Consider the following 18,714-nt stretch of genomic DNA (forward strand, 5'->3'; position numbering starts at 1 on the left):
TTTTCATATTCTTTTCCATCATGGCTTATTACAGGGTATTGATCCTAAATATTTTTTTGAAATATATTAGTAGAGTACTACCCTTATTTCAAGCAAATGCTAGTTGGAATGCTTCCATTTTGTTCTTAAAATGTTACTGTGTCTTCTTCACTTGATTTCCTGCCAGGTGTGATTCTGGTAATGTGTACAATCAAGTTTCTTATTTTTAGGTTTCCATATTATTGTGAAAATTTGATTCTTAAATGTTAAATGTCAACAACATGTTAAAGTAGTTCTTCCATTTAGGCAAATTTAAGAATCTACCAAAAAATTTTGCCACAGATTTTAGCTGGGTGAGAATTTTTAAATTATTCTATTATATAATTTCTCAAAACATGAAACTCCTAAGGAGATTCCCATAATAGGTGTGTATGTGTGGTGGGGGTGATATCAAAGCAGGTGCACTAAAATATACAGTTAAATCTACTGTGTATAGAAACTTCAAATTCATGTAAAAGCTCATTGGAAAAATCAGAATACGCCTACAGGTACAGAAAATAATCTCAAGAAAGTGGCTCTGTATGAAAAATCTAGGGAAATAAAAAGAAGCTCACTGAAATTCCAAGTAAAATGAATACTGTAGTTTTGGTTGGCTCCGCTGTCATCCCTATTTGAAGAACAGTAGGTGGAGCTATTTAAGGTCTAAAAACTAAAATCCTTTCCCGGAGTTTAAGATTGTGCAGTAATTGGTTAGGACTCTGAGCGCCGCTGTTCACCAATCAGGGAGAGAAAAGCAGAGAGAGATCCTGCTAGCCGGGCACTCGGCGTTGAAGCACAAAGCACAGATAGAAACTAACCATCTCCGGGACTGTGAGGAAACTGATTGGAAGAGCTCGGGTCCCCCAACTGTCGGATTTTAAGGACGGATGAGCTGATCCGGACTTCGGTGATCAAGGGAAGAATTGGAAATAATCCTCAAGGAAAGTGACAATGATTCCTGCGCGACTGCACCAGGACTGCAAAAAGCTGGTCCTGCTGGGAGTTCTCCTGGGGGTTCAGTGGGAAACTGGATGCACCCAAATCCACTATTCGGTTCCCGAGGAGCTGGAGAAAGGCTCTAGGGTGGGGAACATCGCCAAGGATCTGGGGTTGGAGCCCTGGGAACTGGAGGAGCGTGGAGTCCGCATCGTCTCCAGAGGTAGGACACAACTTTTCGCTCTGAATCCGCGAAGCGGCAGTTTGGTCACCACCGGCAGGATAGACCGGGAGGAGCTCTGTATGGGGTCCATCAAGTGTCAACTAAATCTGGAGATTCTGATGGAGGATAAAGTGAAAATATACGGGGTAGTGGTAGAAGTGAGGGACATTAATGATAATGCCCCGTATTTCCAGGAAGGTGAATTAGAAATTAAAATGAGTGAAAATGCAGCCACTGGGATGCGGTTCCCCCTTCCCCACGCTTGGGATCCGGATATAGGGAAGAATTCACTCCAGAGCTACGAGCTCAGTAGTAATACTCACTTCTCCCTGGACGTGCAAAGCGGAGCGGATGGTAATAAATACCCAGAATTGGTGCTGGAGCGCGCCCTGGACCGCGAGGAAAAGGCCGTTCACCACCTGGTTCTCACGGCTTCCGACGCGGGCTATCCAGTCCGCACTGGCACCGCGCGCATCCGTGTGATGGTCGTTGATGTGAACGACAACGCACCAGCGTTTGCTCAGTCCGAGTACCGTGTGAGCGTTCCGGAGAATGTGGCCCTGGGCACTGAGCTGCTTCTGGTCAACGCCACCGACCCTGACGAAGGAGCCAATGCGGAAGTGATGTATTCCTTCCGGTATGTGGACAACAAAGCGGCCCAAGTTTTCAAGCTAGATTGTAATTTAGGAACAATTTCAACAATAGGGGAGTTGAACCACGAGGAATCAGGATTCTACGAGATGGAAGTGCAAGCAATGGATAACGCAGGATATTCTGCACGAGCCAAAGTCCTCATCACAGTTTTGGACGTGAATGATAATGCCCCTGAAGTAGTAGTCACCTCTCTCTCCAGCTCCATTCTGGAAAACTCTCCCAGAGGGACGTTAATTGCCCTTTTAAATGTAAACGATCAAGACTCTGGGGAAAATGGACAAGTGATTTGTTTCATCCAAGGGAATCTGCCCTTTAAATTAGAAAAGGCTTACGGAAATTATTATAGTTTAGTAACAGACACACTCCTAGACCGAGAACTGGTTCCTAGCTACAACATCACGGTGACTGCCACTGACCGAGGAAGTCCGCCCCTGTCCACGGAAACTCACATCACCCTGAACGTGGCAGACACCAACGACAATCCGCCCACCTTCTCTCATGCCTCCTACTCCGCATATATCCTAGAAAACAACCCCAGAGGAGCGTCCATCGCCTCTGTGACCGCCCATGACCCCGACTATGGAGAGAATGCCCGGGTCACTTACTCCCTGGCGGAGGACAGCCTCCAGGGAGCTCCCCTGTCCTCCTACATCTCCATAAACTCAGACACTGGCGTCCTGTATGCGTTGCGGTCCTTCGACTACGAGCAATTCCGAAACTTGCAGCTACAAGTGATGGCACATGACAGCGGGGACCCTCCACTCAGCAGCAACGTGTCACTGAGCCTGTTCGTGCTGGACCAGAACGACAACTCGCCAGAGATCCTCTTCCCCGCCGTACCCACCGATGGCTCCACGGGCGTGGAGCTGGCACCCCGCTCCGCAGAGCCCGGATACCTGGTGACCAAGGTGGTGGCTGTGGACCAAGACTCAGGCCAGAACGCCTGGCTGTCCTACCGCCTCCTCAAGGCCAGCGAGCCAGGGCTCTTCGCGGTGGGGCTGCACACGGGCGAGGTGCGCACAGCGCGGGCCCTGCTGTACAGTGACACACTCAAGCAGAGCCTGGTGGTGGCGGTCCAGGACCACGGGCGGCCCCCTCTCTCAGCCACTGTCACGCTCACAGTGGCAGTAGCGGACAGCATCCCCGACGTCCTGGCTGAACTAGGCAGCCCTGAGTCTCCCGCCAGCCCCGACGACTCAGGCCTCACGCTGTACCTGGTGGTGGCGGTGGCCGCGGTCTCCTGCGTCTTCCTCGCGTTTGTCATTGTGCTGCTGGCGCTCAGGCTGAGGCGCTGGCACACGTCGCGCCTGCTCCAGGCTTCAGGAGGCAGGTTAGCGGGTGTGCCCACGTCTCACTTTGTGGGCGTGGACGGGGTGCGGGCTTTCCTGCAGACCTATTCCCACGAGGTCTCGCTCACCGCGGACTCGCGGAAGAGTCACGTGATCTTCCCGCAGCCCAACTACGCGGACACGCTTGTCAGCCAGGAGAGCTGTGAGAAAAGCGAGCCTGTCTTGCTCTCGGGCGATTCCGTGTTTTCTAAACCTAATCATGCATTAATTCAGGTGAGTGCATATCAAATATTCTCCTCTGAGATTTGAGCAAGATATCTCTTATTACAGGTAATTAGTATTTATTCGGAATTTATAAAACAGACAGCGAGAAATTTATATAAACATTGCAGACACCATTGACAACCGGGCCAACTTCCTTCAGGCTTTCCCTCACGTCTTATTTATAATAATTTAAAAAATATATTTGTATATGTTATATATAAAATTTTATATGCATTTTATACAGTACTTTTTAATACTCTATATAATTTTTCTAATTTAATTTACCAACTGTACAGCTCTTCCTGCTATTTTTTTTTAATTAATTTATTTTTATGGCTGTGTTGGGTCTTCGTTTCTGTGCAAGGGCTTTCTCTAGTTGTGGCAAGCGGGGGCCACTCTTCATCGCGGTGCGCAGGCCTCTCACTATCGCGGCCTCTCTTGTTGCGGAGCATGGGCTCCAGACGCGCAGGCTCAGTAGCTGTGGCTCAAGGGCCTAGTCGCTCCGCGGCATGTGGGATCTTCCCAGACCAGGGGTCGAACCCGTGTCCCCTGCATTGGCAGGCAGATTCTCAACCACTGCGCCACCAGGGAAGCCCCGCTCTTCCTGCTTTTGAGTGCTGTTTTTATTTCCCATTGGCCGTGCATCAGGTTTATGTTGAACGTCTGATGCCAATTTACCTGTTAAGAACAGAGATTCTTCTAGAGGGGATAAATCTAATTCAATAAAAAGTATATAAATGATATTTTAAATAAACGTCTATAAATAGAGAGGCTTCTGACTACACGTGAAATTGCCTAACAAATTCATAAATTGCATTTAGTTTCTTTTCAAGTGCAATAATTCTGGTCATTAGGTAAGCATAAATTATACTTTCTCAGTGTCCTAAGTTATTTCATGGTTTCACATCATTCATGAAATTCCAAATATCGTGAGTTTATTTCTTATGCATTTAAAACGTTCTCACTGAAATATGCACGGTGTAAGTGTTGTCATGAGGAAAAACTGAAGAGATTGTTCATTTTTCATCCCCATTATAGAGTTCAGGAATACAAGTCTATATGTGTTTCCAGTTTAGATATTTCTTTTGCCCATTACCCACACTGATGATATTATGATGACTCTGTGGAATATTCAGAGTTAACAGATTGTGTTTTGAGCACATTTTTGATATCGTGGTAAATTTGTAGTAATTCTCTCTTCTTATTTAAAATTTCCCATAATTCTCACACACGGACAATTTTCTCGAAAATGCACAGATTCTGTTTCCTGAGAACCTTACGCTTATTGTAGAATGTTGAACAGAAATCAAATGCTAAAATATATTATTCTTAGGAAAGCATTGCTGGAACCTGTGAGAAGCCTGGTTTCTTTTGGTGAATTCTATAAAGGGGAAGGAAATCATAACATCCTAATTATTTTCTCCTGACTTGTTGCCTATCTGTTTTCAAAAATACAATAGTTAATTAAAACCAAGATTTATAAAAGAGATTGAAAACGATTTGGAGAATGAAAGATAATCAAGTTGCCCTAAAATGAGGCAGTTACTGCTACTGAAATTCACATGTCACTTTATGCTTCTTGACAGCCAAGACAGAAAAAGGAAATATAGAGTGGATCTATTTGTCTTATTTTTTTTTTAAGGAAGTTTTTTTTTTAAACATCTTTATTGGAGTATAATCGCTTTACAATGGTCTGTTAGTTTCTGCTTTACAACAAAGTGAATCAGCTATACATATACATATATCCCCATATCTCCTCCCTCTTGCGTCTCCCTCCCACCCTCCCTATCCCACCCCTCTAGGTGGTCACAAAGCACCGAGGTGATCTCCCTGTGCTATGCGGCTGCTTCCCACTAGCTATCGATTTTACATTTGGTAGTATATATACGTCCATGCCACTCTCTCACTTCATCCCAGCTTACCTTTCCCCCTTGAAGGACGTTTTTGAGCATATCTAAAATGGCAAACTTCATATTGACATGAAGTTCCAAATGGAATTTAATAAGTAGAGCTTTCTAAATAATACCAAGGAAAATAGAGAGAAATGTAACTTCTTTTGTTTTGTAAAAGCTATCAAAATGTTTATCACGTGGCCAGTTTTCTTGTGGTGGTTGATTCAAAATGAAAGACGTAACACACAATAGAAATTATTTGGGAAGCTAAACTAGTATAGTCCAATTATGCTGACTCTGTTCATGTAACTTGATTTAGGGACAAATCATTAAGAGCTAGGGCAATGAAGAGTGATGACGCTTAGGCTGTATGTCAGGTATCAGTGATCTCAATTATGCTTCCAGTATGAGCTACATTGGCTTCATTAAATAGTTGCTGAGTGAATGAATGAACAAATGTATGTGCTCTGGGGATTACCTAATATCAGTCTTCCAAGATGTAGTGTGACAGAGAAACATTAGCTATGTAAAGAGGTAACTCCTAACTGTGTGACTTTTGATGTTACTTAATTGCTTTCAGCTTCAGCAAAATAGGGATTGTAATATGTAATTTGAAAGATTGTGGTGAAGCCTAGTGATAACATATAAACCATCTGGTTCATAATATGTACTTAATTAACAGTAGCCCTTTTTTTTTTAACATTGTTGATAGAAAAAGGAGTCCTGCTTTCAATATCAGTACACTTTACATTCTGTTGGGAAAAGTAATAATGATTTGTGTGCTCCTCCAGACGATACAATGGGATGACTTGTGAGTGGAGGTAAAACTGTTCTAACAATTTATGAAAGCTACTGTAAAAATCTTAAGTGCTTAGGCATGTTCTTGATTGAGAAGGCCCTGTTTGGGGTCATGAAAGATAGGGGGAAGATTGTTTTTGATGAGACAATTTTATGAATGTTAATTTTTCTCTCTCTGAATGATAGTTTAACTTAAACAAGGGTCCTGTGTAACTTATTATTTAAGGACCAATTTACTCCAATAGAATTGCTAGGATGATTTAAATGGAAAATGGATCACCAAAACCTGAAAGCTGGAGTTATTTGGTTTTGCCCACATGAGAATTTAAGTTAATGGCTGCACAAAATATCAATCTTAGCTTTAGGATATTTGTTGATAATTTAGGATTGATAATTAGGTTATTTTTTGATTGGTTTTTTTAGAGTAATTGGACAATGGGTTTGGATGTTTGTATTTCCTCTGGTTTCAGTAATGAAATTATGTCAAGGACTTTTCTTATCTTCCTTTGTGTTATGTGGAAGGTGGGTATGCATTCACTTAATCTAGTTAATCAAAGTATTCAGCTATAACTTAAAAGTTGTAATTCCTCTATTTTATAGCACCTAAAATTGGAATGTAATCTATCAGCATTCTTCCCCCACTTCCATTCTATGAGAGATACCCTCCGTGAAGCAGCAATGGCCTAGGATCCTTGCTGAGTCTGTACAACTTGTTGAGACTACTCAACCCATAGATTATTTTAAGCTGCATTAGAAGACTAATGATAAACGAGTGGATTGTATTACAGTTTTCTCAGTTATATGTAACAGAGTATAGCTGTGATCATGAATTGATTAGTTCTGGTGAAAAATCTGCTTTATCCTTATGCAAGGTATCAAGTTCAAAAAAGTAAACGCCTTCACATTAAATATGTGCCACTCTTTGTATATCTATTATACCTCAATAAAGCTATTTTTAAAAATTTTAAGCAAACACATAGTTGTGACGGGATGTTGATCAAACTAATGACTGTATATATTAGGAAAGAGACAGATTTATTCTCTAATGTTACATTTGGAGTTCATTTTTAGGAAACCATATCTAATGAAAAGTTATCAATAACAGAGCACACTCTTTAGGACACATTTTTAAAACACTGATAGGAAAAGATAGCCAATGGCAAAGATAATTGAAAAAAATCTTTGATAGAGGATAAGTTTTCTGTATACCAAATTGGAAGAGCTCTAATTCAGGAAAATGTGATGAAATTGCCATCAGATGGACCATAGAGCAGATAAAATAATTTATCTATATGTAAAAAGAAATCAGTACCTCCACAATTTCTCTGAGAGAAGCCATAAAAAGATCTACTATGTTTAATAATCATTGAGGACAAGCATAATTTCTTAGTTCATCTTTAAGTCTCTGAAGAATTTCACACAGTGGTTTGTATACCTTCTAAATACTCAATAAAAGGCTTGAATTCAACGATTAGAAAGTAATCTCTTGGGGAAAAATCATAGTGCAAATCCATTTTACTTGTGCTTTCCCTCTACATCAAACTCCTAATAAGAGCCAACTCTCTGATCTATCTATATAAAGATAAGGAACTGAAGATTTATCAAATTTTTTAAATAGGTGCCACAATCCATAAGATTTCTATGTTGTGAAACTTGCTAGAAGCTTTCTATATATTTATAGCTGAAGATCCAACCAATAGTTCATCCTGAGACTGTGTACATGAAAAAAGTAAAGCCTTTTCCCCCACCAAAAAATAAGAAGAGAGATTCAATCTAAAAATACTCTTAAATGTCTAGAAGAAATAAAAAGAAGTCATTGCTTTGATTTCATATGCTGGAGTCATTGAGAATATAAATTTCCAAGAATATTGAATTGCCTGAATAAAACTGTACTACTGCTTTTCAACTTGCAAATTCCAGTGAGAAACATCTTTCTCTTTGCTCTCAACTCTTCAGAACCTCGACCTCTAATTTCTTCAGGTTGCAGTTCTAGAGTAGGGACTCAGAGCACTGCTATCAGCCCATGTAGAAACAGGGGTAAACAAGGAGATCCCATAATATTTCCACTGGGTGACTTTCCTAATCGCACCTTGCCAGAGATCTGGGGCTAGGTGTCCAGGACTTAATGGGCTCAGAAGCTGCAAGTTAATGTGGAAAAAGAATACCTCACTCCAAGTGAAGAAAGTGGAGATTTACTTGTGAGTAACAGGATGGACCTGGAGCAGATATGCCCACATACTATACTTTGTATCATACGTTTATAAATGGTAGTTGAGAATCCTTTAAATGTTTTTCACATTAATATAGATATTCAAGATGTAAACGATAATACTCCCCAGTTCAGCAGGAGTGCTATTGAGTTAAATATGTGAGTTGATCCAGCCTGGAGCAAGATTTGCAATAGTACCTGCAAAAGATCCTGATGATGGAAGCAGTTCCTTTACAAAGTTATCACCCTAAGAGCAACTGTATATTTGTCTTTGAAGTAAAAGAGACCAACAGTGGAAACAAATAGATTGAACTCGTGTTAGAGAAGCCACCAGACTGGGAAGAGCAGAGGTCGCATCACTTAGTCCTGACAGCATTAGATGGAGAGGAACGCCAGAAGCAGAACCATTCGGATCCCGACCCTGGTGGTCGACGCCAACTGCAACCCCTCAACCTCCGATTTCAGCCAGAATGTATACAGGGTCAGCCTTCAAGAAGACCTGCCCCTAGGCACCTCCATGGTGAGGCTGAGGGCCACTGACCTGGACAAGGGCATCAAGGTGGAGATCAAGAATGTCTTTGCAGCCCAGAGTACCCATATCCAGTTTGGCCTTGATCATGGTAGAGGAGAAATGAAAACCTTAAGTACATCGGAATATGAAGAGATTAAAAAGTATTCCATCGTTTTGGAAGGAAGGAATGGGGGTGTGTGGGGGGATTGGTTTGCCAGTGTAGTTGAGATCAAAATTCTAGATGATGACGACAAAGTACTGGAGTTTGTTTTTTTTTTCGGCCACGACTGGCGGCTTGCAGGATCTTAGTTCCCCGACAAGGGATTGAACCCTCGACCTTGGCAGTAAAAGCACGAGGTCCTAACCACTAGACTGCCAGGGAATTCCTCCCAGAGATTATTTTTACTTCTATTTTCATAATAATTCCTGCAGATTCTGCACCTCAGATAGTAACTGCTCTGTTTAAAACACAGGATCCAGATTCAGGAGAAAACAGGGAGGTCAAATGTCTGGTACAAGAAAATACACTTTTTAGAATTGACTCTTTCACCAATAATTACTACAAGCTTGTAACAGTTGGGGCCCTAGAGTGGGAGCAAACCCTGGAGTACAATGTTACCATCACAGCTGCTGACAGAAGTAAGGCACCACTCTCCTCCAGCAGAAGCATCACACAGCACAGTGGCGATGTCAACAACAATGCTCCAGTTTGCCGTCAGGCCTCCTAAGTGGTCCACGTGGATGAGAACAACCCTCCTGGCACCTCCATTGCCCAAGTCTGCACCTCAGATCCCAATCTGGGACCCAATGGCCGTATCTCCTACTCCACCGTGGCCAATTCAAATACTTTGAGTGAATTTGAGCTAGCACAGAATGCCAAATCGAGACATTCCTTGTAATCAGGTAATTGTACAAATGGATCCCAATAATGGTAGTGTGGCATTTCACCAAACTTGCAGTTTATAAACACTTCAAAAATTATGCACTAACATTTGCATATAAAATTCTCCATTATATATTTTACCGTCAGTCTTTTTGGAAGCTTGCCGTCTAAATATAGCAACAACGACCACACACAAAAAGGGAAAAACAGTTACCTTTGGAAAGTGAAAATACGTAAAATGGATAATATGGAAACACTGAACAGAGTGAAAGGAGAATTACTGGTATGTCGAAAGAGAATATTAGGAGGAAGATGCATTAGAGTGTGTCTAATTGGTTAGTCACGGTAGGGTTCCTTGTTGATGTGAGTTTTGTTGTCCAAGATATGTTAATTTTATTATAAATTCCACCTGGCTGTTGGTCTCCAAAAGGAATTCAACAAATCAGATAATTTGGCATCTTCAACCTGGATTCTGATGCTCACCTGAAAAGTTTGCTAAAGCTTGGAAACCAAGAAAAGGCAAGCATCTCAACAAATACGTGTCACTTTCATTTACTGGATTTACCTTATTTAACATTGTTCTAGCAGTATGTTAGAGGAGGCAGTGAATATTCCTGGTGAACAAGGGGCACTTGTTTTATACCTACTGACTCTTCTATTTACGTTATTTAAAGTAGTTTTTGCATATGTGGTATGAGGCAGTGATTCAGTGAGGTAGGGGTTAAGGTTCTTTTTTCCCATATGGATGCCCAGTTTTTCCAGCATCACTTGTCAAAAAAATTTTCCTTTTCCTATTGAATTGCTTTGGTACCCCTGTTGAAAATCATTTGATCTATATATATGGGTCTATTTCTAGACTTTCCATCATGTGCCATTGATCTGTCCATCCCTTTGCCAATACCACTCTGTCTTGATTATTGTAGCTTTATAAGTCTTGAGGTCAGGTAGTAAGTCCCCCAAGTTTTTTCTTCTTTTTCAACACTGTTTTGACTATTCTTAATTCTTTGCCTGTCCAAATAAATTAAAATTGTCTTGTCACTTTCTAGAGGGCAAAAGCCTGAAGGGATTTTGAATGGGATTGATTGCCTTGAAACCATAAATCTACTGGTGGAGTGGTCATCTTAACAATATTGAGACTTCCAATCCAGGAGAATAGTATATATTTCATATTTCCATTTATTTAGGTCTTCTTTAACTTCTCTCAGCAATGTTTTAGGTCTTATATATCTTTTATTAAATTATTCCTACACATTTGATGCTTTTGGATGTTATTGTAAAATGTATTTCTTATTTCATTTTCTGATCGCTAGTTTACAGAAAAACTATTGATTTTTGTATATTGCATATGCTTTTGAAAAACAAGAGGTGTAGGGTGCTCTATTCTCATACTGTATGAGAATATAATGTAAGAGAATATAGTATAAGCTTAAATCACCTCTACGTAAGTTCAGGCTTACATTCTGTGCAGGAGTAGGTTGGAAGAGTCCACCCAAAAACAGAGCAAACACTAGTGTCTGCCCCAAGTCTAGTAGAGTGGATCATTCATTCATTTCTGTAACAAATATTTATTAACTGCCTATTATATGCAAGACATTGTCCTAGGTGCCAAGGGTGCATCAATGAACAGGCAGATACGATTTCTGCATTAATGGGCCCCCATTCTATGATATGATCTTTTACAAGCCTGATAAATGCCACCAAGGAGAAAAACCGGGTGCTAAGAGAGCTTGTAATAGAGAGGCCTACTCTAGTCTGAAGGGTCAGGTAAGTCTTCTTTCAGGAAGTGATTCTTAGTGTGCTATCTGAAGGATGAATATAAATTAGCTAGGTAACTTATAGGAGATTAAAGAAGAAAGTGTCAGGCAGAGGAAATAGCATGTATAAAGGACCTTTAAAAAACAAAAGAAAAGGTGAGCAAATTAAAAAGGGCTAGGGAGGTTAGAAATGGAAAATAAGTAAGTGAGGTACATTTTAAGTAACCTTGTACTTAGGAGCTATTGAAAGGTTTTAAACAAGGCAGAGACAAGATATGGTTTAAATTTTTAAAAGATTACTCTGGCTGCTGTGTGGTGAATTGATTTATGAAGGTTATAAATGGAAGTAGGGAGAACAGGGGGGAGACTACGTTCCTGGTAAGAAATGGTGCTGGACTGGATTCAAGGGAAGGCGGTGGATATAGAAATAAATGGATAGGGACTTCTCTGGTGACACAGTGGTTAAGAATCCGCCTGCCAATGCCGGGGACATGGGTTTGAGCCCTGGTCCGGGAAGATCCCACATGCCGCAGAGCAGCTAAGCCCGTGCACCACAACTACTGAGCCTGTGCTCTAGAGCCTGTGGGCCACAACTACTGAAGCCCGTGTGCCTAGAGCCTGTGCTGCACAACAAGAGAAGCCACCGCAATGAGAAGCCGGCGCACTGCAACAAAGAGTAGCCCCGGCTCACCAAAACTAGATAAAGCCCGTGCGCAGCAACGAAGACCCAATGCAGCCAAAAATAAATAAAATAAAATAAAATAAAATAATTTATACAAAAAAAGAAATAAATGGATAGATTGGAGCTGTATTTAGGAAATATATCCAACAAGACAATAATGGAGTGGGTGGAATGTAAATTCCGTAAGGGCAGGGACTGTTTTCTTTATTATTATATTCTTCATATCATTGCCTGGCACGTGATAGATTCTTTTTTTTTTTTAATTTATTTATTTATCTATTTATATTTATTTATTTATTGGCTGCATTGCGTCTTCGTTGCTGTGTGCGGGCTTTCTCTAGTTGTGGTGAGCAGGGGCTACTCTCCGTTGTGGTGCGCGGGCTTCTCATTGCACTGGCTTCTCTTGTTGGGGAGCATAGGCTCTAGGAGCCTGGGCTTCAGTAGTTGCAGCACGTGGGCTCAGTAGTTGTGGCTCACAGGCTCTAGAGCACAGGCTGAGTAGTTGTGGCGCACGGGCTTAGTTGCTCCGCGGCATGTGGGATCTTCCTGGACCAGGGCTTGAACCTGTGTCCCCTGCATTGGCAGGCAGATTTTTTTTTTTTCCTAGGAGAAGGGTTAACTAGTTCCTGAGGCAGTAGACATGACAGGTTTTTGACCTGTGATATTAGATTTGGTAAATTTATAGGTAGTGTTTAGAGTCCATCCTGTGGATTGGAACTGAGGAAGACTCTAGGCAAGAAACTGATTAGGAGGCTGCAGTAAAATTGAAGGCAAGCTTTTTTTTTAAAATTTATTTTATTTATTTATTTATGTCTGTGTTGGGTCTTCGTTTCTATGCGAGGGCTTTCTCTAGTTGTGGCAAGCGGGGACCACTCTTCGTTGTGGTGCGTGGGCCTCTCACTATCGCGGCCTCTCTTGTTGCGGAGCATAGGCTCCAGACGCGCAGGCTCAGTAACTGTGGCTCACGGGCCCAGCTGCTCTGTGGCATGTGGGATCTTCCCAGACCAGGGCTCGAACCCGTGTCCCCTGCATTGGCAGGCAGACTCTCAACCACTGTGCCACCAGGGAAGTCCCCTTTTTTAAAAAATTTTTTATTTATTTAATTTTTTTTTGGCTGTGTTGGGTCTTTGTTGCTGCACGTGGGCTTTCCTCTGGTTGCGGCGAGCGGGGGCTACTCTTCGTTGCGGTGCGTGGGCGTCTCATGTGGTGGCTTCTCTTGTTGCGGAGCACGGGCTCTAGGCGCGCGGGCTTCAGTAGTTGTGGTGCGTGGGACTCAATAGTTGTGGCTCGCGGGCTCTAGAGCGCAGGCTCAGTAGTTGTGGCGCACGGGCTTCATTGCTCCGCGGCATGTGGTATCTTCCCGGCCCAGGGCTCGAACCCGTGTCCCCTGCGTTGGCAGGTGGATTCTTAACCACTGCGCCACCAGGGAAGCCCCACGTGATAGATTCTTAATAAAAAATTGTTCACTGAATAAAGGATGATAAGGGGGGCATAAGAGTTATTTCCAGGTTTCTGAATTAAGGAACTGGATGGACAAAGGTACCATTTAGTGAGATGTGGAAGACTAGAGAAGGGTAGATTTCAAAGAAATCTAGAGTTGAGTTAGTTGTAAGCATGTTAAGTTTAAGAGTCTGAGAAACATCGAAGTGCAGATATTAAGAGTGTGGTTGGGCATATGGTCACCATTCTTTTACTCTGATTTCTTCCATTGTGATAATCCCTTCAGATGGGTAGATCTTTACCAGGTTGAGCATGATAAACTTCCTGATAGCTCTACACAGGTATGTTTTTGGGCTCATGGCAGAGCTACTCCTGTGTTTTATTTTTCTTATTGATCTTTTTTTCACTATTAGAAACATCCAGCACCCAGAGAACCTCACTGTCTCTAATTCATACTCACCCCATTCTTGCGACTAGTCCTGGTACCCAGTTCTTTTCTGCCTCTGGAATTCTGTTTGGATTATAACTTATCAGGCTTTTAAAATTTGTTGTTGTTTAATTTTCTTTCACTTGATTGTATGTTTTCCATGGACATTTTTAAGCTCAGTTTTTCTTCACCATCAATTTTTGGCTTACAAACAGTAAAATTTCAGATAAGGAATGTTTAGGATAAAAAGTACATAGCAATAATAATACAATTTTTGGATTTTAATATTGTGAATATACTTGGAAGATGGTATACCCACACCTACCTTAAACATCCTATAGAGTCCCCAGTAACGTTGTAAAAAAGATACTGCTTCTTGTTCTATGACTTTCATCTGGTGCATACTTGCTTCCTCATCAATGTGTTAGCTCTCTCTCACCAGCAAGTATATAGCTCCTAGATGACAAGGATTTATTTATTTTTTCATGCTATGTTTTTAAGGCCTGTAACAGTGCTTGACACTATTAAGCTCTAAATAAATATTCCTTAAGTGAATTAACAGTGACTAAGCATTTTAAGCTGAAACCAACAGTATTAATGATCATAGAACTTCTTTTGCCCTTGAGGGTATAGAAATTTTCCATATTTTGATGGGGGTAGATTATATGGGTGTATACACTTGCCAAAACTCATTGAACTTAAGATCCTTGCATTTCACTGTATGTATACAATATTTCAATTTAAAAGGAGATTTAAGAAAATAAAACATCAGATTCTCCTCACCACCCTCACCTTGCCTCCAGACTCACCCCCAAGAGGTCGCTACTGTTAATACCTGATTATGTATACTTCCAAGCATTTTTCTGTATATGTAAATGTGTGTGCTGTTTGTTTGCACAACAGGGATCGTCTTACAGTACATATACTGTTCTGCAACCTGCTTTTCCCAGTTAATAATATCTCAGGGACACCTTTTTTGAATCCTTACAGGTCTGCTATCTACCTCAATCTTACTAATTTTCTTTTATTTATTTTACTTTGGGGTAGGAAGCACATTTACATGGTTCAAGAATCAAAACTATATAATAGGCATGTATTTTCTCATTCCCATTCCTGTCCTTTTTCTATTCCACTCGTTTCCTCCTACCCCCTTGTATGGTCAGGCCACTCAAGATGGCTGTTCTCTTGCCCTCTGAAAATCCCCTGCTCGACCAGTCCCTGTTTCACCTACACACTACTCACATGACTATCCAATCCTCTTAATCATAGGGCTTAATCACCTATGTGTTTGCCCCCTGCCCCAGCCGCTGGTTTCCCTGGTAACTGATGAACCAACCTGACATCAACTGCACTATAAGTGGTAGCCTCCTTCTCCCCCTTCTCCTATAACTGAACATCCCAGGAGCAATTGTCTCAGTGTCGATGGCTTGTCAACCCAGAGGCAACTAGTCAAACCGTCTTGGTTCAACTGTCGACCACTGAAAGGCCATTGCCAACTATCGGTCAGGACGATAACTCACTTTTGCACTTGCCACCAGATCTCCCCACCAGAGGAAAACATTACAAAATGGCCCTGGGACTGGCAGTTAAGTCCCCAGTGGTTTGGGTTTGCATACTCCACAGTGTATGTGGGGAATAGGATTAGAAAGGGACTTATAGATTTCACCTGTCTTCTACCCAGCCCCACTTAAACTACTAAGGTAATTAATCAGAGACCCTAACTAGAGAACATCGGCATTATATTAGCCTCGTGGTCTTGTTATACCACCTCTTCAGTATTCAGCACCAGCTGAGGGTACTGAGGGTGGACAGGCGGTAATGGTACTGCAGGCCAAGACAAAAAACCACAGGCAGGGGTGGTATTATCTCAGAGTGCTGTTACTGCTTGTATTTTGCTCAAAGGTCATGATATTTTCTGTATTGTACCTGTTAAAAATCTTACATTTCATCCCTAGCCTGTGCAGAGGGAGTCTGTTCACGGACTGGGCAACGGCGGCGGCCTCACTGTGAAATGTGTCTGGTTGCTGGGTCTGCAGCGAGATGCCTCTATTGATGTAGAATGGCAAGTAGAAGCCCTGGCTAAACATACAGCTGCTGCCTTAAATAATACTAGACATGCAATTACCCTCCTGTCTGAGGAGACCACCCAAATGAGACAAGTGGTCCTTCAAAACAGGATGGCTCTGGACGTGCTAATGGCAGCACAAGGCGGGACCTGTGCTCTCATTCAGACTCAGTGTTGTGTATATATACCCAATAACTCCCACAGTATTTCCTCTGCTACGAAAGCTTTAGACCAGGACAACCCTGCCATAGATTCCCTCTCCATCAACTCGGTAAGCGCTTGGCTCCACAATTTGCCCACATGGCGAATGAGTGTTTTTCACATACCAGCTGTCTTACTCTTGATACTCTTCAGCTGCTGGTGTCTGTGTGGCATTTGTGGTGTGTGGTTGCGGTGCACCTCTACATACCTGACATCAGGGATATCGTGGGAGAGGGGGTGAACCAAGATTGTAAGGGTCACGCAGAGTATGTAGGGGTGGAGTGTATGGTCAGGCCACTCAAGATGGCTGTTCTCTTGCCCTCTGAAAATCCCCTGCCTGACCAGTCCCTGCATCACTTACACCCTACTCACATGATTATCCAATCCTCTTAATCATAGGGTTTAATCAGTAACTACGTGCTTGACCCCTGCCCCAGCCGCTGGTTTCCCTGGTAACTGATGAGCCAACCTGACGTCATTTCCCCCTATAAATGGTAACCTCCATTTCCCGTGAGTAGCGAAGGTTGTTGCTCAGTCCTGCTTGCTGTCTGCTGTTCATGGCGGAGTGTTGCTCCACGACCTTTTGCTTCTGACTTGTAGGATTCCCTATCCAACAAATCATTGATGTCTCTGTCACGGTCTCCGGGCTTTTTCTTCAGTCTTGCAGTTGGGCAAGTACAGAGCTTGTAGGCCTGCGGGCTGCAGCCTAACACCTGTAGAGGTAAACTTAATTAGTTTCTTAAGTATCCTTTCAGCATTTCTTTATGCAAATGTGGGTGAATTACGGATATATGTTTGTTTGGTTTTTTAAATTTAATTAATTAATTTATTTATTTATTTTTGGCTGTGTTGGGTCTTCGTTTCTGTGCGAGGGCTTTCTCTAGTTGCGGCAAGCGGGAGCCACTCTTCATCGCGGTGCGCGGGCCTTTCACTGTCGCGGCCTCTCTTGTTGCGGGGCACAGGCTCCAGACGCGCAGGGTCAGTAGTTGTGGCTCACGGGCCTACTTGCTCCGTGGCATGTGGGATCTTCCCAGACCAGGGCTCGAACCCGTGTCCCCTGCATTGGCAGGCAGACTCTCAACCACTGCGCCACCAGGGAAGCCCCCGGATGTATGTTTTTATTTCCCCACTTTTCTTACAAAAGAGATAACATGCTATATACATTGTTCTATATCTTGCTTTCTTCACTCCTCAATGTATCCTTTAAAAATATTCTCATATTAATACATAAGAAAGCTGTTTTTTTAAACAGCTGCTTAGTATTCTATTGTGCTATTAATCAGTCTCCTGGTTAATAAATTGATACTTGGGTTGTTCCAGTCTTTCAGTATTACAAACAACTGCATTGAATAGCCTTGTACCTGCATTATTTTGTACATATGCAATATATTTGTGGGATAAATTTTCAGAAGTGGAATTGCTGGGTCAAAGAAAAAAATGGGCTTGTAATTTTGATAGGTACCGTCACAGCAAGTTTTTTTTTTAACTTTTTATTTTGAAATAATTTCAAATTTATAGAAGGGTTGCAAGAATTGTACAAAGAACTGTATACACTTTACCCACTTATTGTTAATATTTTGTCTTTTGCTACATTTCCTTTATCATTTCTCTTTCATTCTCTATCATTCCTATGTGTGTGTACACATGTGTATACGTATTTATGAGTGTACACAGGTTACTGTTTTTATGAACTGTTTGAGAGTAAGTTGTAGATATCATGTCTCCTTATTCCTGAGCACTTCATTGTGTATTTTCTAAGAACAAGGACATTCTTTATATAACTGAATTTCAATAATGAAAATAAGAAAGTTTAACATTGATACAATATGATTATTTATAGTCTGTACTCAAACTTTACCCATACTTTACAGTAATTTTTTCAAGTCCAGGCTCACACAATGCATTTAGTTGTCATGTCTCTTTAGTTTACTTTAATCTGAAACAGTTCCTCAGCCTTGTTTTGCCTTACACTGACATTTTTAAAAGACTATAAGCCATTTATATCATAGAATGCCCTTAATTTTGGTTTGTTTTATCCTTCCTCGTGATTATATCTAAACTAGGCATCTTTTGTTAGTATATTAGTTATCCATTCCTGTGTAACAAATTAGCCCAAAACTTAATCGTTTAAAATAACAAACATTTGTTATCTTAAATGTTTTGTGGATCAGGAATCTGGCTATGGTTCAGTTCCTCATGGGTTGTCGGAATGAGGACCTCAGTTTCTTGCTGGCTGTTAGCTAGAGTCCTACCTCAGTTTCTTGCCATGTGGACCTCTCCCATAGGGCAACTCAAAATATAGTATCTGGCTTCTATCAGTCAAAGTACAGTGTTCAAAGTTACTTGCAGTATGGTTATGTTATTCATTTGAAATGAAGTTTATTCATTTCTATTGTATGCAATTTTAGAGTTTTTCCACACTCTAAAATTGCTGAGAGTGTTGATTGGTATCTTTTTGAATATGTAAA

The 18,714-nt window shown here is 41.6% G+C and overlaps 1 protein-coding gene across 16 annotated transcripts in view; it reads left to right on the forward strand.

The window, feature by feature from the left end:
• LOC133090991 (protocadherin gamma-C3) overlaps window positions 1–18,714 on the forward strand; it is a 165,033-nt gene that overhangs the window by 90,133 nt on the left and 56,186 nt on the right. The window contains exon 1 of one of the 16 annotated variants that reach the window (XM_061189731.1): window positions 840–3,393. The exons of the other annotated variants lie outside the window; for them this stretch is intronic. Within the exon in view, the coding sequence (XP_061045714.1) occupies window positions 970–3,393 (2,424 nt within the window). The 5' untranslated portion in view covers window positions 840–969. Of the gene's footprint in view, window positions 1–839; window positions 3,394–18,714 lie in introns of those variants that run through there. 16 annotated transcript variants of the gene reach the window in all.

Source organism: Eubalaena glacialis, chromosome 4 (genome assembly GCF_028564815.1).
Source record: "Eubalaena glacialis isolate mEubGla1 chromosome 4, mEubGla1.1.hap2.+ XY, whole genome shotgun sequence".
NCBI lineage: Eukaryota > Metazoa > Chordata > Mammalia > Artiodactyla > Balaenidae > Eubalaena > Eubalaena glacialis.